General features: G+C 47.7%; 1 protein-coding gene across 1 annotated transcript; it reads right to left on the reverse strand.

Annotated features, from left to right (window-relative positions):
- Positions 1-609: 609 nt before the first annotated feature.
- Positions 610-27395, reverse strand: SLC6A13 (solute carrier family 6 member 13). Its single transcript, XM_042889757.1, has 15 exons — positions 27234-27395; positions 25619-25831; positions 22783-22917; positions 21564-21704; positions 21008-21092; positions 18263-18395; positions 15220-15354; positions 7353-7456; positions 4624-4748; positions 3986-4098; positions 3708-3845; positions 2693-2795; positions 1949-2049; positions 1584-1754; positions 610-1094 (listed from the first exon to the last, which is right to left on the reverse strand). The coding sequence occupies exons 2-15, from the start codon at positions 25824-25826 to the stop codon at positions 975-977; spliced, it is 1812 nt and encodes a 603-aa protein (XP_042745691.1). The 5' UTR covers positions 25827-25831; positions 27234-27395; the 3' UTR covers positions 610-974.
- Positions 27396-27993: the final 598 nt, after the last annotated feature.

Here is a 27993-nt window from a genome sequence, read left to right on the forward strand (position 1 = left end):
CTGAGACTTCAACACTTAAAACAACTGCTCTTTGATTGTTATTGTTGGGTTTTTTTTTCACCCAAACAGCCTGAAAATGAGAGGCTCTATTTGTGGCTGAGTTGACATAACATACAGATCCCACCTCAGCCATGAAGCCTTTCCTCCATATGCAGGGAAACAAAAATAGCAGGTTCTAGAGAACCTGGAATCCAGTCAGAATAAAAATGGCTTGGACCTGAAGAGATGAGGGACAATTTCCCACGATCCTTCTCTTGCATGAAGAAACACCAGCCCACACACTTCTCCCAGGCCCTGGGAATAGCCCAGTGATTCATCAGCCAGATGACTCTTTTGGCTGGGAGCAGGTGATGGCTTCTAGCAGAAGGTGGCATTGCACCAAGAACCCCAAGCCTACTGCATGCAGTGGTCTCCCAGTCAGTGTTCCCCACTTTCCCTCCCACTTAAACCAAACTTCTTCTCTTGCCACCCTCCTGTGCCAGAGCAACAGAGATGCAGGCCCAGATACCCAGCACAGCTCCACTGGTACACACCCCACTAAACACAGTGTAAGCAAAGGATGCTGGTTACAAAAAATGAGACAGTCTGTAACTAGAGAGGAAAGACAAGAATTTAATGGAATGAATGGAGAGCTCCCAAAGTCCACACCAGAGCCACAACTTTGAGACTCTGGCACTCTCCACTCCACGATCAGTCCTTCTTCTCTGCCCACCAGAAGGCTGGGGGTGCTCTGAAACACCGGTGTTTGATCTGCCCCTTCAGAGCCCTCTTAGGGAGAGGATTAAGGTGCATTTCTAACTCCACGCAGACCATCTCCACAGCAGCTTCTCCCTCAGCCCTTCAGATCTTCCAGGGAAGGGAATTCAACCCAGAAATCCCTCTCTCCTAGGTGAGTGAATCCTTGTGTTGTCCAACACATGGTAAAAGCTGCATATGAAACCATCTTGGGGGAGGGAGGAAGAGCCCCACTGGTCCTAGCAGTGAGATTCCAGCTCTGTCAGCATCAGGAGACCAGATCTGGTGGAAGGAAGAGGCTGTCCCGTGCTTGGCCTCGAAGGCAAGTCCTCTAGTGGACAGGTGAGTTGATGGAACCTCTGGAAGGCAAAAGAAGGCACTGAACGTGGTCTCAAGGATGAAAAGTAACTTGGCCCCTCCCCTTCCAGTCATGGGTATCATTCAGTCATTCAGACCACCCCTTCCTGAGCATTTGCAGGAGCTAGAGAACAGGTGGCATCTGGAGTTTTCTTGGAGCAAGACCCCAGGCTGCTGTAAAGGGCAGCCTCCATGCTGAGCTGAAGCAAGGGATATCATCTTTTTCCTCATCATCTAATGAGTTTATTCCTAATGGCGTTTGCAAAGAGACAGAAACAATAAACAAAGGGCACCAAGAGGCAACCATCAGCTTGGGGCAGCCCTCTAGCCAGGCAGAACTCAACAAAACCAACGGTTCAGTTATAGCAATGAATTCATTCAATTGATTCATTCTAGGATCCCTACTAATCAACCTGCAACACACAGACAACACTCTTTAAAGTCTGGACAGCAGTACAGCCCTTGCCCTGATCCCAGAGCTTCTGTCTCACCTCTCTGAGAGAACCTTTGATGGTGGAGAGCTTGTAGACGATCCAGAGAGGGATGCACACCATGGAGGAGAGGGCCAGCAGCCAGCCCAGCGTATCCCCCCACCACGGATATACATATTTCTTGTTGTAAGTCAGTGGGGTGTATTTGATCAGAGAAAACAAGAAGGTTGCCTGACAGGGTGGAAGAAGCCAAGAGAAAAAGTGCAAGAAAATCAACATTGTTAGTCAAAGTAGGTCTGGTTACTCCACACCTGCACAGAATTATGTGGTAAAAGAGAGGCTACATAGCCTCAACACATGTGCAGATCCCTCCTTAAATATGTGTCTATGTATCTCAGAGGCACCCAGCTCTGCCCATCTCTCACCAAGCAAACTGCTGGAGTGATGAAAAGCCAGCAGTATTTGATGATGGGCCACGGCCGGTAGCCAATCATATCTTCAATGTTGTCGTAGAAACGCTCAGCACCTGCAGGAGAGGGGAATGATGTCTCGTTGCTGAGGGAACAAGGGCAGCAGGGTCTGTGTGTCTTAAGGAGATAGCAGGTGAGGGCCCTGCTTCCCCACCATCTGGGAGCTCCCCCGAAAATGAGACAGTAACCTCTTCATAGCCAAGAACCCTGCTAGGAACTTCTGTCCTGGATTAATGTCTGCTCACCCCAGAACAGCTCAGTGGGTCGCCACAGCCCTTCAGCTCGTATATCCTGTGCCCTGTGCTAGTACGTGAACTGAGGCTGTGACCTGAACCATATTTTATCCATCTCTTCTGAATGTCAGGGCTGAAAGAGGGCACACAAAAGCATCATGAGGATCTCAGTCTCCTCTATGCAAAGACTGGGAAACTATTCCCCCAGGGAGCTTCATATCCCCACAGAAGGAGGGCCTCAACTTCAGGGGAACTTAGGAACCTGCTGAGGATGTCTGCCAAGCAGCTCCCCTATGGCACTGCTGTGAGGAATGGGACCATCAGTTGAATCCACTGGCAACAAAGCAAGGGTTAGCTGCCTTGCACTATGAAGTGATTTCCAAGAGGAAATATTGACAGGTGCATTGAGGGTGGGGAAAGTGAAAGCTTGAGGGTGCAGAATTGAGCTTTCCTGGTTCATACTCACCATAGACCCAGGCAACGCAGAGCGTCTCGAAGATGGCCACAAAGAGCAGGCACATGCCACTGGCAGCATAGTAATCAAAGAGCTGGAAGACATACATCCCACCCTAGGGAGGGTCAAGTGGGCAGTGAGGAGAAGTGGAGAAAGAGAAAGGAGAAAGGAGTCAGGCACAAGCCAAGAGCTCCAGCCAGAGAAGAGCAGGAATTCAGCATCTTCTCCGTGACTAGGAGACCACCCTCTCCCTCAGGCACACTTTTAGCCAACAACAAAGGCCATCTCCCTTGTGCTCAAGGCCTGATGAAGCTGTGTGGCAGATCTAGGAGACTTCTTGCTCTCAGGAGCCTCAGCAACCCTTCCGTCCTGGGCAGGGCAGGAGATGGGAAGTGACCATCAGAGATGGTGGGGATATTTTAGGAGAAGACAAAAACAAAGCAACTCTTTTAGCTGGAAACAAGGGTGGAAATCCCCTTTGAAGGCAGATTTGGCAGCATCAACACCACAACACACAGACTTCAGTAAGTTTTAATTCCATACACAAGGGAAATATATAGAAAATGAGTGTAATAGATACGGGGCACACTCTGGCTCACTAAATTTTCCATCCATTTTCCACCCAAGTTTTCAACCATTTTTATAGCTCCATACAGAAGCAAAGAAAAGCATAAAGGCTCACTCTAAACCATGCAACCAGCTACAGCCGTAAACGTTTAACTCATGCAGATAAATTTATAACCAGAGATAAATTTATAACCAAAATATTGGCTGTTCAGAGCTCCAATTATCAGTCCTGGCAGGAAAGCTGACAGAACTGTAACTGGCACAAGCGATTAGGACTGGAAGGCAAACACCACAGGGAAGGGCAGGACAGGGCAGAGCAGGGCAGGGCAGCCTCCTTCAGGCACTTAGCAGCAGGATAAAGCTCACCCATCTCCAGTATAAATCCCACCACCTGACAGGTCCCTGCCAGAAGGCACTTAGACCTGGCAAACACCATGCAGGTGATCTGAGCCCAAAATACCTCAGTGAGCATCACCAGCCCCACCAGATAGGAGAGGATGGAGACTAGCAGGATGAGGGTCTCCCGGCGGTTCTTCTTGCGGAAGATGGTGGGGTACATGTCCACAAGAGCTGTGACGAGGCTCTCCACACAGACAAACTGCAAAGAGCAGAGATCCCACCTCTGTCAGCCCAACCAGAGCAGTTCGCCAGCAGCCCCACACCTCTATCTGTCAAGTTCAAGCCTGTCTTGAAGGGGTAGTGACTTTAGTCCAGCAGAAAAGCATCCAGCACCTTTACCTGGCTGTCCAGTCCCAGTAAAACAACCATCAAGAAGAAGAAGCACGCCCAGAGTGGGGAGAAGGGCAGCATGACCACAGCCCGAGGGTAGGCGATGAATGCCAGGCCAGGTCCTGCGGGGAGAAGGGCTTCAGAGCAGGCAGCAGCATGGCACAGCATGGCACATCCCTGTGGACCCATATGAAGCAGACACCTGGCCAAGCGCCATGTGGGAAACTAAGGCAGAGTGGAGGAGCTCTGAAGGAGCAAGGAGGGAGGAAAATGGGGCACAGCAAGCTATGGCTGCATCACTGCTACAAGGACTGGGGTCCAGATGAGCCTCTGAGCCCAGCACAAGCCTAGGTATATGCCATGCAGTTACTGCATCCCTTCTGGAGAGACATTACCTGCCTAACATAGCCCCAGTAGGCAGCTTACGGTGACCTCAAGACATGGCCATAGCATCATAACATTTCATGAGTGGGCATTTGTTTCTCCCTGGGTTTTGGAGGCAAAGAGCAGAGCTTCCCAACAGGACAGGAGCCTGCTTCTGCAACACTGTTTTCTCTGGGGCAGATACCCCATGGGCATGCCTCCTGGCCCAGGGGAAAAACAGAAACCTCCCATGACACCATCATCCCACCACAGCCCTCACTCACCTGACTCGGCCACCTCAGCGATAGGCACTCCCTGCTCCTCAGCCATGAAGCCCAGGATGGAGAAGATGGCAAAGCCAGCCACAAAGCTGGTGCCGCTGTTGAGGAAGCAGAGGGCCACACAGTCCCTGGGAGGAGGAAGCACAGCATCAGCTGGAGGGTTCAGGTATGACCCATACCCCATGGCAGCCCCTGCTCTCCTCACCCTTGAGATAGATTTGCTACATATCTAAACACCTTATGTTTTTCCTCTCCTTGTTCCTCAATTATGGGACAGTAGCAGAGACTATTTCTGCTTGAGAGGGGGGCAGTTATTTTTCCTTAATAGATTTCTCAGACCAGTTACAATGTTCTCAGCTCTCAGATCTGCAAGGTATCTCCTGGCCCTCACATTAGGAGAAAAAGATGAACAGAGCCATCCAATTTATTTTCTCTGATCTATTCCCTTTTGTCTCTGTTTCATCTCATTGTCATCCATCTACTCGTTAAACTAAGCATTTCTTATCTATCCAATTCTTTTTTATTCTTCAGTCTCCCCAGGCCTCCTGTGACTGCAGCCCTGGGGACAACTCTAACCTTTTCCAGAATCTTTCCAAAATACTCTGAACAAAACTGAACACACCCTTCCAGCATTTCATGGCCTACTCTGACTTTATTAAACGCTTTATTAAATGCTACTCTGCAAATCCAGTGTGATTTCCTCTACCAGTCTTTAGGTCTCTAGCATTCTGCTCCTCCCTGCACATTAACTGAATCTACTCACAGTCTGCAACCATTTCTAGAGATAAATCTTAGCTCACGCAGAGCCCCGATGCCCTACAAGTGGCTCAGATTATTCCTCCCCATATCACAGCACTTCGAGTGATGAAGGAATACCCAACACCAAAAACCTTTGCTCCACCTCTTCATTTCCTTATTAAGGCAGGAGAGACTTTATGAAACCTTCAGGGTGCATTCCAAAGAATCACCCAGAAGGTTCATGCTCTGCCAAGCTCAACTAGCCCCGTGGGATGCTCATGCCAGAACATCCTTTCTCCACCTGCTGTAAGCCATTTAATTTCCACTTATGTTCTCAGTTATTTTATACAAACTCACATTTATTTCCAATAGCTCCTCTTCCTTCCCAGTGTTTCTTCCCTCCTTCCCCCAGATGTATGTATGAGGTTAGAACCTCCTTGGAAAGGCATGGGCTGAGAGATGCTCTCCAGTCACCTGGCAGGTGGGAAGGGGTGTCATGGTGGGGGTAATATGCAAGAAATGGCCAGAGAAAAAGGAGTCCCCAGATTTTCACCTAGAAGGAAGCCATGGAGCCTCCCTTGCAATCCCAGAAAGTGAGAAATATTCCATACTGTGCATACAACAGCTGTCTTGGACTGTTGTCATATGAACGGTGGTCCATCCTCCCCACATTCTTTCCTTTCACCAGGTCTCCAAAGGTTACATCTGACCTGAGAGAATTGTGTGGGACATCAAGCTTGTGTCCCTCTGTGTCATTACAGCCTGGCCCTGTCTTTCTGCACAAACCAAAGCTGCAGAGTATAGTATCAACTTGTTAAAATTGGGTAAATGTCTAAAAACAGGCTGGTCAAAGTCTTGATACCAGAACTCAGCACAGTTTCCCTAGCAAAGCCAAAGGCATGAAGGGCTTGTGCACAAATGGACCTGTCTCCTTTTCTTCTGCCTCTCCCAGCTGAAGCTACAGAAGCTTTTCACAACCTTGCTGCTCAGCAGTCCCTGTCATCACCTCCATGTCACACTTCCAGATTGGAGATGCACAGGGACAATGCTCAAGGATGTGCAACAGGCCAGAGCCAATCCATTTTGTCTTCTCTTCCCACAGCCTTTTCTCTCAGAACTGCATCTGACAGAAGGGACAATGTGAAAAGAAAAAGAAGTCCCAGCCCAGCTGCTGCAGAGGCATCCCTACAGCAGGTGTGAAGTTTTAAGGTGAAGAGAAAGATGCCAAGCTAGGTCCACACGGTGGTCTGCTTGGATCTTCCACAGTAATGACAACAAATTTGAATTTAAAAGGTGTGGGGAGCAACATGGTCAGCAGAGAAAGGTGAGAAAGGAAGCAGGTAGCTTTTCTGGTCTCCCCTCATACTAACCTTTTGCCTCTGGATATACAGCCTCAGATGCTGCATACATCTGCAGCAAACTGAGTGTGTTTTCACCTGAACACTTCAACTTGACAGCCTGATGCAATTTGGCAGCTGGGCTGACCTCTGCCTGAGGGCAGCCCAGCACGGGGAGAGAATGCAAGAGGCAGGAGTCACACCTGTAGGTTTATATACAGACCCAGAGCACTGAAAAGTGTGCAAGACACTTGGTCTAAAAGAACTTACAGAGGATAAATCACAAGGTGAAAAGACTCCAATCTAGAGCCATTTGATCTCACAGCTCTGCTTCCCCTACCTATGTAAACAGGGGAACTTGTGGTGTGGATTGGGATCCCAAGGCTAGTGAAGAGGATCTGGCTTTGATGGGTCTCATATGGTCTGGAAAAGGGAATTTGTCATCCATGACATGGACAGAAAGTTCCTGATATTTCCCTTGGGTACAAAGCACAGAGAGATGGATTGGAGAAGAAAACACCTGCGAAGTGTTTTCTTACGTCTTGAGTAGAAATGGAAAGCATAATACTTCAAAAGGCCCTCAGCGGTTCACCAGCCTAATTGCACTGATGTCGAGGGAAGGGAAGGCTCAAGGCAGCAGAGCCGTGCTCTAGTTACCTGTAGCAGTTGTTATGGTATTTGTTATAGCTGCCCAGAGCTGTCAGGCATCCCAGACAAATTGCATACGAAAAGAAGATTTGAGTGCCTGCATCCATCCAGACCTGCAAGGGAGATGCAAACAGAGGTAAGAAGACAAGGCTAGCACAGAGCACAGATGGTGCACCAGTGGGAAGAGGCAGAGACCCAAGGGTCGCCATAATCAGCAGAAAAAATCAGTGCTCAGGCTGTCAGCAATACCCTGCATTTAGACAAACCTTTGGTAGGAACAGGTTATGCAGTACAAGGAATTGCAGTGCTCTCTAAAGCACCCTGGGGTAGCAAGAGCCAAAGGGAAAGGAGGTGGTGAGAGATTTGCAATCCCACAGCACGTAGGGACCTTCATCATCATCTCTATCCTTCTCAGGCAAGTGTGCAGAAAACTGTGACTCTGGATAGTCTCTTGGTAGCAAGAGACTGAGCATTATCCAGGAGAGCTGAAGGAGCCCAGAAGAGGAGGGGGATATGATTTGGGCAAGCCTGGTGTCCCACTGAGTGGCACAGGTATCTATGGCTGGTGGCCTTTTCTCCAAGACCTAACTTCAAAAGTTCCAAAATGTAAAAGCAAATCAACTGGGGAGTAATATTAGAAATAAACAGAGTTGCTCACACAGGACATCTCTTAAAAGAAAATACTAGAATGATGTTAGTTCCACGAAGCCTGAACTCCACTTCAATCTCTCTGTCAAGAGTACATCCCGGTGCTCAGAACCTGACATTTGTCAATGACAAATTAGATTTGAAAGACTATTTGAAAGTCACTGATGCAATCATAGCCACCGTCTTCTGCAGAGAACAGCAAAAGCAGGGACCAGCAGTGAGGAATGAAGCAATGACAAAGATTGCTATCTAACATCTTTCTTCCTAAAGGGTTTATAAAATAGAGATAAGGCAAGCATTCAATCAATTGTGCTTCTACAGACAAAAGAGAAAGCAGCGAGGAAAGAAAAGTGGAAAAAAGTGATTATTGAGGTAAATTTAATAAGAAGAGTCTCCAAGTGGCTATGCCTTGGAGCAGCAGTGCTGGTGAGTCCTCAGATAAACACTCACCTTGCTCAGGGCCCTGCCTGGGGATGTATCCCAGGAACAGAAGCACCAGAGGGGAACACAGTGGTTTTGGTGATTCCAAATTATACCCGTACATGCTCAACCAAGGCCTCACGTCTTGAGGGGCAACCAGCTAGCACTCACTGGTGTCACTGCTTTCCCCAGCCATCCTGCAAATAGCTCAGTCAACATTCAGCCCCATCTTCTTCTCATCAGTCAAAACTGACAAGAAGAAACCCTTCTACGGGAAGTCAGATCAAATCTTTGATTTGCAGAATGGGAAGAGACAGATGATGGGGTTGGACTGGAACAGCTAGTTCTGGGCACAAGGATATTGAAAAAGTAGTTGGCTTTAGTCTTCTGTACTTTTTTGGAGGAGTGGGGTAGGGAAGCAGGTTTAGAAACCAAAATATTAGCTCACTATTGCATTTGAAAAAGACTGGAAAAAAACAAAGTCTTTTATTTATCTATTTATTTTCTTCACAATTAATTCCTAAAGATTCTTCACCATATATTCTTCGCAATAAATTCCTAATCACTGTGTTTGTAAGCAGTCAGGGCACGGGCTTCACTTCTCCATTGCTTTTTGGGCACAGCAAGGCACTGAGACAGGCTGATCCAGCTGACATCCATGCATCAATAATTTAAGCATCTTCTTACAGGTCAGGATGGAAAGTTCCGTTAGGCTTGATTTGTTGTTCTGCTGTTCATTGCTTGTGCTGTGTTTTGCCTTTTTTTCAATAAAATTCCAGCTTGAATTTCACTCTCTTGAGGTTTTTGAAGCACTTTCATATTAGTTTGTTCAGGTAAAAAGACTTTTGCCATCAAACAGCATTCCTCACCCTTGCCATAACATTGGCTCCATTTCTGCAGCTCAAACTGATTTAACAGTGGTCAGAAATCTCAAAGATACCAACTACTTAAGAATTTCACAACAACCAGGGAACAGGAAAGACTCAGCATCCCCACTGAGAGGAAAGCTACAGGGAGGAGCAGTCAACCAGTGTTAAATATCAGATAAATCACACGAGAGGGAGACATGAGAAACATCCCAAGGGCAGGAAAAGAACTGGTGCTTTACCAGATGATGGTAGAAGTCAAATATCAAGACACCAAGCTTCATTAGCTCTGTGACTCATGAAGTGGCTTTGTTCCTACAGCCAGCAATACCCTTGATGTGCAGCAGAGATTAAGAATGGGGTCTGCAGGTTCCTGCTGCACTGCCTGGGGTGCACATCCAGAAGGATGTCTGTAGGGAATACGGGTCCTGCCGCAGCATGTGTTCCCATTTGAAGCAAGGCAGCCTGTGGCTGAACCAGTGCAAACAAAGCTAAGTATAATATACAGAGATTCTGATCCTACTCAGTCAGTGTGACTGTGAGCACCAGCTCAGACTGTACACACTTCTATTTCTCATTTTCAAAGGCTACTGAAGCTCTCGGGTGAAAGGCCACGCACTTCTACTCCCTTCCCAGACCCCTAGCATCTCCCACATTCTTTGAGTGCTGGATTCCAACAGGATTGATGCCATGGGTGTTATGGAGATGAGCAACAGCAGCATGACTCAGGACCTGGGGTGGAAAGGGTATTCAGCTCACCCCATCTCAGCCCCACAGTTTCATGGGTCCTACAAAAAGCACCTTCTCCTGAAAACAGTAGCCACATCTACTCTCCCAGAGCTGCCTCCTGTGCTCACTCCTCTCCCTCTTATGACTCAGAGAAATGTTCCTTCCAGCCCTTTCAATATCCTCCCCTCCCCACACGCTGCTGAACAACAGCCTCTCATTATTTTAATATTTCCACTCCAACTAAAGGGGCTTGATGGGGTCACAGAGGGCTCTCTTTTCCCTGCAGAAAAGCATGCTGCTCTTCTCTGGCTGCAGCTCTGCTGCTGAAGTTTATCCTCTTGTTCAGATTTTGTTGGCACGTTGGCAGACTGGGTATTTTGCTGCAATTGCTGTCTGCAGTTTTTCAAGCCATCCAAGTTTATTTAATTCATAATTCAATTTCCTTGAACATGTTGTTTACTCCAGTTTGTAATAATCTCCTACTCTATGTTTTTAACCAAAGCCTTCACACCTGAGATGCAGTTATTTGAGATGGTTATGGCCTAGCAGAGAACATTTTCCTTCCTCCCTTAATTTTCTTAGCAATATTTGCTTTATTGCATGTACTAGAATTTAATAGGCCCCTGAACTGAAACAGATCCTTCCTTAGGAAAACCTCAGAGCACTTATAAATAACAGTAAAGAGCATTTTAGAGCAAAATGCTATTGAACATTGACAGTGGGACAGAGTGAACGCTCAGCAAGTTCACGGATGACATCAAGCTGTGTGGTGCAGTCAACACGCTCAAGGAACGAGTTGCCATCCTGAGGCACCTGGTGAACCTCATGAGGTTCAATAAATTCAACTGCAAGGTATGCATGTGAGTCGTGGCAAACCCCTCTGTCAGTACAGGCTGGGGGATGTCAAGGTGGAACAAAGCCCTGCTGAAAACGACCTGGGGGTACTGGTGGAGGTGAACTGGGCATGAGTCAGCAATGTGCCCTCACAGCCCAGAGTACCAACTGTATCCTGGACTGCATGAAAAGAAACACAGCCAGCAGGTCAGGGCTGTGATTCTGCCCCTCTGTTCTACACTGGTGAGATCTCACCTGGAGCACTGTGTCCCAGTCCTTAGTACAGGAGAGATGTAGACCAGTTGGAGTGCACCCAGCCCCCTGTGAGGACAGGCTAAGAGAGCTGGGACTGTTCAGCCTGGAGAAGGGAAGGCTCTGGGGGACTTGAGAGTAGCCTTTCAGTATCTAAAGGTGTTCTGTAAGAAAGAAGGAGACAGACTCTTCCACAGGGTCTGCTATGTTAGAACAAGGGGAAATGGTTTCAAACCAAAAGATGGGAGATTAGATTGAAGATAAGGAAGAGGTTTTGTGCAATCAGTGCAATCAGGTTTTGTGGTGAGGCACTGGCACCAGTTGCCCAGAGAGGTGGTGGATGCCCCGTCCCTGGAGACACTCAAAGCCAGGTTGGATGGGGCTCTGAGCAACCTGATCAACCTGTGGGTGTCCCTGTTCACTGCATGGGAGTTGAACTAGGTGACATTTAATGGTCCCTTCCAACTCAAATGATTCTATTCTAAGAAGCCTAGTGCATGCATCACACATCACACACAGGGGCCATGCTGGCAAGCGCTGAGATGCCCCCAGCAGTCAGCAGAAGACGCAGCAGAGTAAGTCTCTGCTGCACAAGGCATCATTCTTGGGGTAGTGCAAAGCAAAGAGCAAAATTTAGGCAAGCCTTCAGCTGCTGTTCAGTGAGTACCTTTTTAGAGAGCTATGCCGAGTTACCTGGTCACCTCCTTCAGTTCTCCCATCTCTGGAGGTGTTCAAGAAACATGTAGCAGTGGCACTGAAGGACGTGGTTAGTGGGCATGGTGGTGACGGGTTAGAGTTGGTCCAGATAATCTTAGTGGTCTTTTCCAACCTTAATGATGCTATGATTTTATGGTTTTGCATCCAGGAGAGCCCCCCACCTCTACACTTTCTGTAAACACTATAAGTAAAAAAAAAAACAAACAAGCTCTGGCTCATCCCAAAAACACAGCTGTTCTGCCCTCCTCCCCAAGGTGATGGGGAGGGAAGAAGGATGCTCCTGGACTCCAGGCTGTATGATTCTGCCTAAAAACAAACATGCTGCCTTCAGAAAGGGGAAACGGGGCCAGCAACAGCATGACACGAGCACGTAGGGTCAAGCTGAAGGCTTGCTGGGGGAAAATAAACAAATAAGGGGAACAAATAATATTTAGCATGCCCATGGTTGCCTTCACCTCTTGCTGGGAAGCAGCAGCTCTCATTGGCGGCAGAGCAAGCAGCAGGAGGGACCCAAATTTGAAGGCTCTGACCCCATCCCCAGCATGGCTGCAGGGGCCCATCGCCAAGAAGTTCTCAGAGGCCACAGGGGAAGCAGCTCTTTATGGCAAGCTCTTCTTTGTACAAAGACTTTCTGAGGCTCGAGGGGTAAAGCACAAGCAGACACCAGAAGACAGTTGTGTTTTGGGGAAATCTGGGGGCAAACAAAAGCGAGAGGTCTTGGGCATGTTCTGAGAAGCACTTTCTTGTGCAGAGAGGGACATTCTCCAAGGCTTCTAAATTTTACTCTCCTTTTCTCAGTCGATAAACCTAATAATATTTAACTAGAAATATTTGAGACTGATACCAGAGTGAAAGGAAACCACTGCATTTTTTCTCTTTCAAGCAAGACCAAATACATCGCTAGCACTTTCTGCATCAACCCCATCAGCTCTCTCTTCAACTCTGTCCGTTACAATGGTGCCTGGTCCTGGTTTGCATTGAGTGATAGAGAAACTGCCAGTGCCAGAAAAAAAGTTGCTCCACCAACAAACTGCCCACACTTCACCCCTGTTTTTAGTGTGAATTATTTCATTTCAGCTTCTTGCAAGTGGACCACTCCGCATCTCTCTCCATAATCACATCAGGAAATCCCAGAGTTATCTACTGAAATAAACAAGTCATAAAATTACCACAGAAAACATTGGGAAGGGTGGAGTGAGCAAGAGAGGAAGTGGTGAGCAACCCTGAGTTCCCCTATCTGTTAAAACCCAGTCTGTACTGCGGAAAATACAGGAACCTTCTGGAGTTCAAAAAAGGCAGTCAAGGGGGGACAAAAAGAAACGAGCTCAGCAATTGGCTGGTATGCTACTTTAAAAATACACAATAGTAAACAAGAAACAAACAATAGGGTTGGTTTGGGGGGAATTTTTAGATTTGTGGCCTACAGTTCAAAATAAAGTCTCTCAGATGATTTTGCTGTTACCTGCTTCTACTTGAGCGGAAGTGGATTTTATTATGTAAAACTTGCTCAGCAGTTTCACTGTATGTCTGATCTATCTTTATATCAAATATTTTGCATTTAACCTTTTAATTGTAAACATTTTATAGAATGGGAAGAGGAAGGTGCAGGAAGATTTAGGGAATTGAAGACTTTATGGCTGGAAGAGACCATCATGCCAGAACTTGGACTGAATGATCCTTGTGGGTCTCTTCCAACTCAGGATATTCTATGATTAATCATCAGTCAGCTCTCGTGCACAGGATTTCATGGTTCTGTCCAAGGTCATTGAGCAGGTGAAAAGCAGTGATTTCCACACAGACACTTAATCACATCTTGGCTGCTTCTCCCCTGGTAGAATCTGCTAAATAATTCATTCCTTCTTTTCACATATGTTTTCATATACTTTTAAGCAGTTATCCTCTTGTCCCCTTGTATATTGTTTTCCCTTTATCTAAACCTCCCCTTGAGACTCCTTATTACAAGGCTCAGATCGAAGAGGTTATTATATTTTTTTTCTAATTTCCAGCATCCCTTCCTAGGCACTGCAGAACTTTGCATTTTTCCAGGCAGCACTGGACAGCAGTAAGCAGTCACAGCCTTGTCCTGTGAGCACAAGTCGATTGTCATCAGCTTGGCTGGCAGGACATTTGCTGTCCCTGCATGGCAGCAGGGGCAAACTGTGTGCATGCAGGGCTTGGGGCACTAACCCTTACCTTTCCTATCCAATAGGAGAAAAATGAAGAAAATGCAAGACTTGCTACCCGGTTTGGTGAGAGCCCTGTAAGCACAAGGCTTTGCAGAAGCAAGGAAGCACACTTGGAAAGTGGCAGAAGGATCTCACATCACATCAGCTCACACAGACCTGTCCTCACTCTCTTGAGAGTTTTAGAAAACCCCCTTCAACCTCTCTTCACCTCACAGGGAGGCAGGGCTGTCCTGCCCAGCTCCTCCCTGCAGCTGAGAGAGAATGAGAGAAGCTGGTAATGCAAAACAAAGCCTTTCGGCCACTGCTTGGGCACACAAATGAGAGCAACTTCCAGAATGCTGGACAGGATCTCTGTGCACTTCACACGATGAAAACCAGATCTCCTTCAGCTGCAGACTGGAAGCCCTAAGTTAAACCTGCTCAACCAGAGTCACACCGTGCTGGAGGCACTGGCAAATTCAGAGCCCCCAGCAGCCTTAGCACATTGTCACCACACTCCACTGACCCTTGCTCCTTGCATCAGGCAGAGATGCCCACACTTGCAAAATTAACAGCAGAGTCAACACTAGGGCTAGAGCAGAAAGAGTTAATGGGGTTACAAAGGGTTTTGCTGGCCTATTTTCCAAGCAGGCACCCTTTAATCTCCTTTGGAAACACCTTCACACAAAGGCTGGTACAGCAGCTCAGCTGGAGCCAGGATTTAATGTGGAAGAACTTGTCCCAAAGAGATTAACAGCAGCAGTCAGGCACAGACTGTCCAGCCAGGCAGGCAGGAATTTCTCAATAAGGACTGGGGGGGGAGAAGGACAGCCAGGTCCTAGGGTGCATCAAGTCATCCTCATTCTCTCCTACCTCCTCCTTCTCCTCACCCCTGCAACCCCAGACATTACAGAGCTCCCAAGCACAGTGGTATCCCCAAGAAATGACTGGTTCAGTTGACATTGCCCTCTCTGAGGGGGGTAAACCCACCGATGGCTTCTGCCACCTGTGTTCTTGCTCCCAGGCAGTTCAGACCCACCTCAGATGAGAAAATACAGGAAGGGCGCAGGGGAAGGCCAAGGGCCATCCGTATCATAGTCCTGCCTTATATCCAGTGTAGGTAAAGAGGAGACAGATGGAAGGAATTGGGAGAAAGATAGTATGGAAAGAAAAAAGAAGGAAAGAAGATAGCCACAGGCATCCAGGCAAGCACAACTCAGCCATTCATTTTTTCACCAGTCTTACCTGAGGATCCCCGAGTCGACTAAGGTCTGGGTAAAGGTAGAAGAGGATTCCCTGGGATGCCCCAGGCAGGGAGACTCCCCGGATCAGCAGGACTACCAGCATGAGGTACGGGAATGTGGCTGTGAAGTACACCACCTAGAAATGGAACATGGGAACAGGCATGAGCACTCCAAGCACCTTGCTTTAGCCTACACTGAGAAGAAATGCATTTTTTTATATGTGCCCAGGAACTGCGTGGTGTGGCACAGCATGTTTGGAGCCAGAGAAAATCTTGCTAGTCCTAGGAGTGAACCAGAGTGAGAGTCGGGCTGTCACGAGAGCAACTCCACCAAAGACAGAAGTAATACTTGTCTGCATCAGCAGAGGGGCTATGCAACCCCAGCTCAGTTGCTAATTGCTGTAGTGTGCCACAATACCACATTGTGCTCTGTGTTTCCAAATTGTCAAACTAGTCGAGGTCTGATGCAGCCTCCCCAGCAGTTCAAGTAGCGTCATTAATGCCTTTGCATTGCTCCTGCACATTCAAGACTTATTGATCACCTTTAAAACAGTTGCTCAATTTGTTGTATCACACTGGGCCAGCAAAGAAATGTTGCTCCTTCAGGTTTTTCCTGTGTGGACGTGCTGATCAGCACACTTCAACTTAATGCTACCTTACAGCTCTTTTCTCAGCTTCAGCAGTTACGCACTGAAGAACCGAAGAACTTCTCTAGAGGAACCACAATATGTGATGCTGTGAAATCATCTGTTTCTCCCACCTGCCCATCCATCCAGAACGAGCTGTTTCAAAATCCCCTTAAAGCACACCATTCCCTGATGGCAGGGACAGGCTTCTGCAGCAGAGAAAGTACTGCCAGCAGCAAGAGGATGACTTCCCTGAGCAACACAACCACCTTCTCTCTTCCCTGGATAATTCTTGTGAGACAAGCAGTGCTTCAAAAAGATTTTTTCTGGATCCATCCTGTTGATATACTTTATTTGAATAAAACAACATCCAAAGAACCTGACACTGCCATGGGAGCCCTGCTCTAAGTTGAGATACACGTTTTGGTAATTCAGTCTTGTTATGTAGAAGGACAGAAGGATTTGAGTGATGTCCTACCCTTGAAAAACAAACTCTTTGATTATCACCTCTGCCTGCAGCCCCAAGTTCTCTATGCATTTAATACACCTTGCTCTATATATCACAGCGGTCTGGGGTAATGTCACAGAGATCAGTGAAAAACATCTCCCTGCTGGGGCTCATGATTGCCTGAGATGTCTGTGCAAGCAGCTCCATCCCTGTCTGTTTGAATCTGCATCCTAGGTGTTGAAGGAACCCGGGGACAGCATTCTTCAACACTGGCAAATGCCATCATTCATTTCAATCTCAAGGTTTCAAGAAGGCTCTGATTTAGAGCTTCTCAGTGACAGTTAATCAAATCTATGGGTCCTGCGAGTTTAACAGTCATCTCTGTACTTACCACAGAACCAAATTATTGCTTCAGGATATGACAGGATGAAAGTCTAATATTTCTCAGCTCACGAAATCAAAATATTTGAAACAGAAATCTCAAAAATAACCCATTGCCTTTCAACCTTGGTGCATTTTCTTCCAGGGTGGCAAGTTGCATACTTTCAGATGGATCTCTAAAAAACATCAATTTTAGGAGCTCAGAACACAATCTGCTTGTTCTCTTGTGTGTGGTTCAGATTCTGGACTTGGTAATGTCCTGTGTGCCTGTGAGTGCTCACATGTTGAGCTTTTCACTCAACAGTCACTTACATCTGCACTGAGACCAGCGGCCTGGATTTGGAGAATGTTTTCTTGAATGGAGTGTTCCAAACTTCTATCTGACAACATGGACATCTGGATCCAATAAGATATTACTCAATGCTTGGCTCAAAACCAATCTTTTTATTTCTTGGGCATTGTTAGCTCTAGCTCCATCACCAGGAACCTTGCCGGGACCAGTGTGATCGTTCTGTTACATGCTGGTCAACAACATCCAGGGTTTATTTGAACCTGATCCACATGCCTCGGCAAAGTGATTCCATCTGTGACAACCTCCTGCATCTGCGAGAGCTCCCTGGGAACAGGCAATCTCTGCATCTGAGGATGCAAACTGCTGTGTAAAACTGTTCTGTGTAGGACAAATTCAGTTCAAGGGCTGATAAACCAATGGGCCATGTATCTCTACTGGAAGGTTTCTGTTTTCATCTCACCATTGCTAGTCCTTTTTGCTAAGAATCACTTGCATTTAGCACTGAACTCAGATCTGAAATAGATTGGATTTGTTCTCAGCACTTCCCACACTATGTTTGCTGTACTCTCATATCATTTTTGCTGTTATTATACTGCCTCTGCTTTCTTTTACCAGGCCACTACAGCAAGCAGTTGCTCTTTTCTTCTAATTTTACTCCATGGAAACCAGGAAATATTGTCTCTGCAAGCTGCTTGACTTTGCCTTCATGTTTCACAATTCTGGACTATCCTGGAAGCAGGAGGAACTGATAACATCCATGCCATCAACTTGATGGAAATGGATGCAGCTACAATTTACAACCCACCACACTGAAGAGACACCGTCTAGATAACATACTAAACAATTTCACTTCCATCTGTTTTTGCTGCCTCCAGACTGGGAATGGGTCAGGAGGCAGAAGTAGAAACAAATTGTGTCAGTGCTGCAAAAGAGAGAGGAGGCAGGGGTGAGGCAGCTCAGGATGGAGCTGGATAGTCTCACCAACCTGCCTCGGAGAAATACCTCTGGGATAACCAGCGTGGCTAAAAAAGGAAATCTTATACATGGGGAATGCAAGCATCTACAGGAAGAGCTAGGACCAACAGGAAAGACAAAAAGAAGATCCCCATGATGCTGAGGCAGAGAAAGCTTTAAGTACATGGGCGTTTACTATCTAATAAATGAGAAAATATCCAGCAGGGGCACAAACTGTTCATGCTGTGGCAGAAGGGAAGGGAACTTGAACCACCTCTTACACACAAAGATAGCAATGTCTCCTGGGCCAGCACTTGGAGGCTCAATGTGAGCCTAGAACTCACCTTTCCTGTGGACTTGACCCCTTTCCAGATGCAAAAGTAGCACATGATCCACGCCAGTAGCAAACACAGGGCCAGCTCCCAACGCAGGCTGCCCAGGTGCTGGATGCCATCAGAAATCTTCAGCACTCTCCTTCTGTAGAGGGAGAAGAAAACAGCACCCAAGTGTCTCCAGTGTCGGCCACCAGTGTTCCCAACACACCTCTCACCACATCTCCAGAGCACCTAACAACTTTGAGGAGAAAGGATGTTCTACAAACAAGACCCAGCTCTGAGCTGCAAGCTGCAGAGGTGTCAAACTGTAGCCCACTACTGGAATTAGACTACTGGACCAGTACTACCAGCCTGGAGGTTCACACATGGATTCCACACTTGCTCTCAAGTTGGGCTGTTGGGTCAAGACATTTCTTTTCCTTTCCCCCTCCAACCTTTAGTGTTTCTGCTCCCTCTTGCACTTACCAGCTTACAAGGCCAAGGTCTTACAATCTCACCCTTGCCTTAAAGCAGCTTTCTGAGCTATGGGTATGGCAGGTCTTCCTCAGCATTTACAGAAGCAAGAACTCATTCTCCTCCTTCTGTCTTCTATGCTGCACTGATGGATCTGAGTGTGAAACTGTCCCAAACCCCAGTCCTGAGATGAGCAGAGAAGGACATGTGCTACCTTAGAGCCCCAGCAGCAGTGTGTACAGCACGCTCACAAACCCACCCTGTTGCAATTATCCCCAAATCAAGTTTGCATTCCTGGAGAACCATAGTCTGAGATGGATTGAGAGGATAAGAGGGGTTCACAGGAAATCAGGCTGTTCCTCTGAATATTTAATTTTCATCTTGCTTTCTTTCCTGCTTCTAGGGGCATGGACTCTGTAACCAGTGAGGGAAGAGTAACCAGTTAGTGTGTAACTAACAGGACACTGTACCACAGCCAGGAACGGCCACAGCAGTGTGCCTTCACCCCAGTGGCAGGTCAGTGCTTCCCTAGGAAACTCCTGCCTCCTGCACCCTTTCCCCAACACTGCACTGGAAATTTCTAGTCCTGTGTGCTGGCACTTCAGTAACACAGGGATGCTCACAGTGGTGAAGTAAGCATCAGCTTTTCCAGCAGCCAGCCTCAGGAAGAGCAGTCTAAGTTCATAACAGCATCTAACTGCCTGCAAGCAGTTTAGAGGAAAAAAGTAAAAGGGAACTGTAGGAGAAGAGGAAAATACCAACTACGGAAGGAATAAATGCCATAAGCTTATTAGCAGCAATGTATGCATTCAGTGTCTTCCACCCTGTAATGATCTCTCTGCTCACAGGCAAATGCAAGTGAAGTGCTTCGCCCTGTGCTGCCCCAGGGATGCTCTAGGGACATGATGTGCTCTGTGCTGGTGGTACACAGCAGTGAGGGCACAGCCCTCTACCAGTCACTGTTCACCAGGTAATCTGTGGTGGCTGCAGGGCTTGCCTTCTCAGTCTTTCAGCAAGGACTTGGTACTGGTCTGTGTCCATCATCAGAGAGCCAGCAGGTCTAAGCCTTCATGCCAGAAATAAAGGAACTCTGTACTTTGGAGTAAACTAGTGCATGGGCACAAGGGAAGGAGACCATGAAAATGAGGGCACAGATTTTACCAGGCTGTGAGCTGAACTCGGTACTTTGTTCTCATTTTGGTAAGCTTCTCCCCTCAGAATGGCTTGCATATTAGCCACTCTGAAATAAAAATGTCTAATATCTAATATTCATTATCTACTATCTAATAAAAACATCACTAGTATGGATCCCTTTAGTAATTCAAAAGGCTTTAAGGTTTCCTCCTCAACAGCTTACCATGCTAAAGCTCGCAAAACATGCAGACAAAGACCCACCACAGTGATGCTGCAGAGTGGATCACCACAGATCTCACCCCGCTTCCAACTGCAGTCTTAGGACCCATATCCTGAGCATGGACACAGCCACCAGGCAGGTCAAGGGCTGCAACCTATATATAAATCCTGATCGAAGCACATGGTTATGGCTCTCATTTCCTGAGGCAGTAATGAGGTTTAATGAGGTATGTACCCTTGGTAAGTCTGATCCATGGTTTGAAGATAGGGAACATACAGCCAATTCACCTGCATTGCAGGAGAAAACAACTGTGTAAGGGAGTTCATGGGTGGCAGTGAAGAGAAGCAGCACAAATAGGGAAAGGGGAGAGCAACAGCAGAGGAATAAAGGAGAAGAAAAAAGATCAAGAATCAGAGAAAGCAAAGCAACAGTGAGGTAAGGTCTTGCACAGAGTCAGCTGGCCTTCATTGAAGTCAGTGAGAGAAAGAAGCTGAAACAGTCCCGGGGTATGTGAACACAGTGTAAGACTTACATGCCTATTTCACTGGTTTTATTGCCCTCTTTATAAGTTTTAATGAAAAATATATATTTTTTAAATATTTTCTTAATTTTATATATCAGCAGGATTCTATTTTTTATATGCAGCCCAAGACAATTCCTCTTCACTCAGTGCATCCCAGGCAAATCAAAAGGCTGGACACCTCTGGACAAGTCCACTGGCACTGAGACACACCAGCACAGCTCTGGACAAACACCACAGGCTCAGTGATGCCATCCTTGACTGACTGTGCTGTCCCCAAGAGCCTTTGCCCTGATCTGACCAGCTTGCTCACTGTGACCTCTTCTGACCAGCGTGGTTTAATAGGAAGTACCTCCGCAGGTTGGTTCATTGCCCAGGGATTGCTTGTCTTGGAAGAAAGAGGGATACCAGCCTGTCCTTTACTTACTCCCAGAACTCGATGACTGGGGAGGTGGCATTTTCACTGGTCACATTTAGGGTTGAATTCGCCCTCTGAAACTCCATGCAGTTCCCTGTAGGAGAAGCCCAGGGAGGGAAGGAGTGTGAGTAGTAGTGGCTGGAGTACTGAAGGATCAGAAAAAATGCTCCCTTTCCATCCACAGCAACAGCACTCATTAGTATTGACTCAGAGACAAACTTTGAGTAGTCCCAAAGACGCACCAAAGGAGATCCCTCCAGGTCAAGGCTGGCAAGAAACCTGGGACAATCAAGAAGATGGCATTTAATTTTTCCTTCCAGCAGGCACAGAGAGCAGTCCCAACCAGCACTGGCTCTGTGGCTAACACACAACAGGATGACGGGATTTTTCATCACTGCCAAAGAGGAAGATAGCCTCAGTGGCTGCAGCTTCTTCCCCAAAGCACCAGCAGCACAATCACTGGGGGCTCCTCACACCTACAAGCCCCACTGTGACTCGGTTTTGGGTTTCATGGGTTCAGCATGGGCATACCTTTTCCTGGAGCCAAAGGGTCCTCCACACCTACCTGTGTTCCATTCATGATCACAGCTGCCCCAGGGAAGGTCGATGGTGAATGAACTGAAGAGATAGAACAAGGCCCAGGCCAAGACAATGATGTAGTAGAAGTTCAGGAGCACAACGATGACCTGTGAGGCATAACCAATTCCTGCAGAAAGGAGGCCCCAGGTGAACCACGTTGAAAGACGGAAGCAGGCTTCACCAAAGGCTCAGTGCCTTTCCATCTGACAGCCCGCACTGTGCTGCATCCCTGCCCCACATCTTGACTGTGCTGCTGGATCTACACCAACAAGCTAGCTACTCATGCCATCATCTCCTTTCCACATCCCACCATCTGTGCAGGTACTTTAACACAACCTGCACCAGCAGATGGACTTGGAGGGCAGTCACTTTGGGATGAATGTGCTCTTTGGGCCTCAGACCTACTAGAAATGCAGCCTTACAAGGAGCTGAGGTTCTAAGCATCAGGTGTTGCCTGGCCAGCAATGCAGACAGCTGAATCTGCCCAGCATCTCCAGGCCTTGGGCAGTCCACATGAAGCACTCTGTGAAGTCCAGACCCAAGGCAGAAGGAAGGGCTGGGAATCTGGACAGGGGATAGACAGTGTGTGGCTGGAAAACCACCCAGAGAGACAGAAACACATGACAGTGCTCCAGCTGCTGAATAATACCTATTCTACCAAAATTCAGTTTCCCTTCATTTTTTCATCCTTCTTCCTTCTACACTGTTTGGGAAGTTTTTGTGTTAACATGCAACTTCCCTGATAGATGCCAGAGGAGTATCTAAAAGATTCAGTATGTAGGATAGAAGCTACTGTTAAGACCTGAGAGATCACAGAAAGTGACTTGAAACTGGATAATCATGCTGAAATAGTGCAAGAAGTGAATCTGACAGCTAATGATTTATTAAGACAGCTGACACCTTTCACCACGAAGATTTTAAGCCCTCCACAAACTCGGGAAAATGACTTAGCACCGATTTACAGGGACAGTAGTATATTTTAAGTAAGTTCCTGATAACTGCCAGGAGCATTTTCATCATTAGATCTTGAAGATCATTTTTATTGGGTGCAAAGCTTCTGTCCAGAGATCTAGACATGAAGAAGGAATCCAGGACGCAATGTTTGGTGAGAAGGCGTAATTTTGGGAAGGTTTGGGATCTACAGTTGTGGTCAGAGGATGAGCGCAGTGTCCCCCCATAGGTCCCCGGACCTCAAACCCACTCACCTTCAAAGAGGGGACAGATCTTCCGCCAGGCTGTCACACCTCCTTGGCTGGTGTACTGTCCCAGTGCCGTCTCCAGGAAGAAGACAGGGATGCCACAGGTGAAGAGGAAGATGAGGTAAGGGATGAAAAAGGCACCTGGCAGATTCAAGCAGCACAGAGGAGAAATAAGCTCCATCACGTGGCTGGATTCAGCTCATCAGTTAGCATCAATACAGGTTAGGGTTTGACCTACTGCAGAGGTTCTTTGCAGAGAAGGACCAGGGTGTTCTGGTGGACAACAGGCTGGCCACAAGCCAGCAGTGAGCTCTTGTGGCCAAAAAGGCCAATGGCATCCTGGGATGCATTAAAAACAGTATAGCCAGCAGGTCAAGGGAGTTTGTCCTCCTCTCTTTTCTGCCCTGATGAGGCTACATTTTAGACTACAGTGTCCAGTTCTAGGCTCCCAGTTCAAAAAAGACAGGGATCTCCTCGAAAGAATCCAGTGGAAGACTACAAAGATAATAAATGGCCTGGAGTATCTCCCATATGAGGAAAGGCTGAGTAACCTGCATCTGTTCAGCCTGGGGAAGACTGAGGGGGGAATCTCATTAATGTTTATAATTATCTAAGGGGAGGCAGGAGGCAAATTAATGAGGCCAGGCTCCTGTCAGTGATGGATAGGACAAGGAGCAATGGCCTAAAACTTGAACATAGGAAGTTCCACACAAACATGGGGAAGAAATTCTTTATGGTAAGGGTGATGGTGCACTGGAATAGGTTGCCCAGAGAGGCCGTGGAGTCTCCTTCTATGGAGATATTCAAGACCCATCTGGATGCCTACTTGTGCAATCAAATGTAGGGAACCTGCTTCAGCAAAAGATTTGGACTCAATAATCTCTTGAGGTCAATTCCAACCCCTGTAATTCTGTGATTCTGTGATCTTCAGCCTGGCCCTGAGAAAGTCCCTCTGAGATACCACATGGGGACAGCATGAGAAGGATGTATGCTGAGGAGGGTAGGAAGGGCATGGAAAAAGGGATTTTCCTCAAGTACAATTGCTCAGAGCGATGTGATTGCCTGAGAAACTTAGTACATGGGAAAGAATATAAGGAAGGAAAGTTTCTAAGGCTTTGTGTGTGTGTGTGTGCGCAGAAAACAGGTCTCAGTACTTGCATATAAATAAAACAGAACATCCTGCCATAAAGTCATTATGGTTTTGGAACAAGTTGTCAGTTCCTTTTATGCTGATTATTCTGATGATAAAAGCACCAAAAAACTGAGGATACATGTAGAGTAATACCTCCACCCAGCCTGGGTTTGCTGATCAAAACAACATGCAAAGGGAAATGCATTACATGCAATTACAGAAATGTATATCCATTGCACCAGCAGCCAGGGCTGTCCTACAGTCAAGACCTGCCATGAAACCAGGCAGAGAAGGACGAAACCCATCAGGTGTTTGTTACCCCAGGTTGACTTTAATTGCAGTAACAGCTTTCATCCTGCAGAGCCTGAAGGACGGTCCCACAAGCTGCTCAAGAGCCCAACTTCGTTGATGACCTATTGAGGAGACTCAAGCCCTTGCCTTCCCCCTACGTAGTCCTCTTCCATGCCAGACAGATGCTAACTGGCTCTCAGGTCAAGCTGACAGGAGTTCAGAAGGAATAACAATCCTCAGACACAAGCAAACTAAAAACTCAAGAGATTTCATTAAGAAGCTTAGCCAGCATGTATGGAGAGAGGGAAGGGGCTTGGGGTTCAGCCAGAAATCCCACCTCACATTCAGTCCAGTGGGTTACAGGGCCACAATGGGATGAGGTGATGCACTGCAGCACAGACCCACTGCCTGGCAGATGTAGGACGCTGTGTCCCGCTCCCTTCCCCGCAGCACCAGGGCTGCACACCAGACAGGCTGCCCCAGTATTTCCCAATCGGCCAGACTTGCCTGCCATGGGAGGGCCTGACGATAGGGAAATAACTTTTTTTTTTCCTGTTTACATTTTTTTTCTGCCATTGCACAGAACTTATATATGGCATTGCTAAATACTCTCCCAAGCCCTCTCTGAACTGTCCCCAGCCACCAGCACTATAGGGCTCAGCAGGCAGTGATGCCAGGCAGGCTTCAGGCCCTGCTGCCTGACAGGATCCATGCAGGGAGGGGAGCAGGCACTGCTCTCACACAGCCCCACAGGAAGGGGAGCAAGAACAGCCCTCCCTTTCAACAGAGAATAACATTCCCAAGCTCATGGTGAAAAGGAACAAGCACCAAGCAAAGCACAGCGTGAAAGTAGCTAAACAGCAGCTAATCCTCTTTTGTGCCCTTGGGAGGAAAGCAGTTTAGCGGGGCCCATGAGACTGCCCCCAGCAAACGGCAGGGGATTTCAGCTCCCCAGTGCCCACCAACTCCACACCAAGTGCTGCTTCCCCTCACCTCTGCCCTTCCAGAGAGCCCAATTAACAACTAATCACCAAACTGAGAGAGAAGCTCCCTCCTTGCACACCACCAAATCCAACCTGAGAATTGCTTTGGGCTTTCATGTTTTAAATAAAGTTTTCTCTCCTAAAAGGCTGCCTTAATTTAAAAGCAGGCACGAGATTCTGAACAAGTGCAGCCCGAGGGAGGCCAGGGGTCATTGCTGAGCTGCGAGACTGCGTAGCATTCACGTACCAGGTGACAGCCATGTTCCTTCTGACCCTTACGCACACTGCTCTGTGCCTCGTCACCCTGCAATGGAGCCCCTGGGTTGAGTCTTATGGACCAGGCACTGCACGGCTGCTGCCAGTGGTGAGCAAGGCTCAACGCAGGTATCATGGTGGGAATGTGGTGACCAGTGAAGCTGGCTGGGGCTGCACTCACCTCCACCATTCTTGTAGCAGAGGTAGGGGAAGCGCCAGACATTTCCCAGGCCGATGATCTCCCCAGCCACCGACAGGACGTATTCCAGCTTGTTGTTCCAATGCCCTCGCTCCAGAGTCTCATCCTTCTCTTCCTTCTCCTTCTCTGTGCTGGGTTGTGCAGGCACCGTTTCGCCATTACTAACAGCACCAGGGACACTGTAATCCATCCCACCTTCAGAAAGAGTTTCCTTTGTTATGTTCAAAACAAGCTGTGCAATAAGGCCAAAATTTGGGCTATGGAGGGCAAGAGACAGGAGAGATGCACAAACACCTGCGTGCCAAACCCTTACTTGTTCCTTATAATGATTCCTGCTAGAAGAAAGGTGCCAAGAGCATATGTGAACTTTGCCTGTGCAAGCCATTATTAGTTTCATCATTTTTAATCGACCCATCTGAAAACATTCCTGCTTCTGGAAGCCCATCTGTATGCAGGATCTCCCACAGCAGCAGAGACTGAGGAACAGAGCTGGAGCTGGAATGGGGTGAGAGTAGGATTAGAAACTTAATGAGAGGTCTTGTACGGGTTTCTTGTCACCTCTTTTGCCATTTACTAAGGTCTGGCTTCACAGACCATGTAGTGAAAGCCAGAAAGCACAGAAAATTTTTTAGATGTAGAAAGAGGACAAAATGAAATTAGAGTTTTTCTTTCAGTGGTGGCAGCTGTTAACAGTGATTTACTAGATGTGACATAAGAGTAATTTGATTTTGAGGATGGTGCTATCCTTCCGTGTGCTGAAAAACTACAAATGCCACAGCCTCCCCACGGTTCTGCCTATTCTGAGGAGGCTTTGGCAGTGACTCCGCAGCCACCAATTTTTTTTACTCAGAGGGCAGTGAGGTGGTGGCACAGCTGCCCAGAGAAGCAGTGGTGCCCCATCCCTCGAGGCACTGAGGGCAAGGTTAGATGGGGCCCTGGGCAGCCTGATCTGCTGGGTGGCAGCCCTGCTCAAAGCAGGAGGGTTGGAGGCCGGTGGACTTTGAGGTCCATTCCAAACCAAAACATTCTAGGATTCTATAATTTAGGAGGCTGGAGGTTTGAGCCTGTTCCTCGTGGGCATGATGCCCTCCTGGCTACAGAGCCCTGCAGGGCAAAGGCTGAGGGCAGTTGTTCGCACCAAATCCTGGTACTGAAGTTGGGATTACTGAAGACCCTTGCACCACAGAGGACACCTTCTTCCACTAGTTTGCCGCAGGCTCTCAGCAGCCCTTCCAGCCTCAGCGTAATGCAGGAAATTTTGGCCATCCATTCACACTGTCACCAAGAGAGCAGGAAAAGGCACTGGCAGCAAATGACACTCTTCACCCGGGGAGGGGAAAAAAAAAAAACAGGCAAAGCAGCACTTTGACCTTCTCCCTCCCTCCCTGCCCTGCCCTGCCCGGCCCCCTATAAAGCACTCGGGGAGGCAAAGAGGAGTGAGGAGCCCTCGCAGGAGTTTGACAGCAGCTGCTTAGAAGGATTGGAGGAACCGTCAGTAGAACAGTCAGAGTTAGAAAATGATTAAACGAGCAGAACGCGAGGTGACCTCTCATCCACATGAGACACAGGTGGGCATGGGGGGCAGGAATGGGTTTACCTGGAGGATGGCACTGTCGGAGCACTAGCAGGCAGGAGAGGTGAAGGCAGGACTGAAAGGTGCTGGCGGTTTAAATTGTGGAAAGAAAAAATTCAGCCGTGGTGTAATCCTAGACTTCGCCCAACCCACATTCCTTCCCCCACCCCCCAGGGCCGGACAAAAACCTACACATGACTGATTTCATGGCCAGTGCAAAGGGGCTCTTTACCCCTGCCTGCCTGTGAGAAGCTCTTGCTGGTGCCGTTAGTCTCTTGCAGCACTCCTGGCCAAGGACTTCTTGGCTCCAGTGCAGCTGCACTTGGTGGTGCCACTGCCTATCACTGGCTGTGGAATTGCAGGAAAAAGCATGACTCAAAATGACAAGCCTAGCCGAGGTAAGAGCTGAATCTTGGCTGAATGGGAATTTCATACCATGGGGTCCGCAAGGGAATGTGGACATGGGGCAGCTCCCATACCACACGTCACCACATGAGCTGCAATCAAGCATAACTATGAAAACCAGCCCTGGATCCACACAGGGCTGCAGCACCAGCAGTCAAGGCACTGGAAGGAGGTCCTCATCCTGCTGCAGGTCATTATCTGAAGGCATCAGGTCCGTGCTTGGAGGCCACAAATAAGGTACACAGAACTGGATATTATTATTCACAGTAGGCATGTTACAGCTGTGATAGTGCAAGGATGTAAATGAGGCAAGGCTTTAAAAAATACTTATTGCATCTGCTGGTGAATATCTGGGGCAAAAGAAAAAATCATGATTTTA

This window comes from Lagopus leucura, unplaced genomic scaffold (assembly GCF_019238085.1).
Source record: "Lagopus leucura isolate 7727_CA_CO unplaced genomic scaffold, USGS_WTPT01 Super-Scaffold_100159, whole genome shotgun sequence".
NCBI classification, from domain to species: Eukaryota; Metazoa; Chordata; class Aves; order Galliformes; family Phasianidae; genus Lagopus; species Lagopus leucura.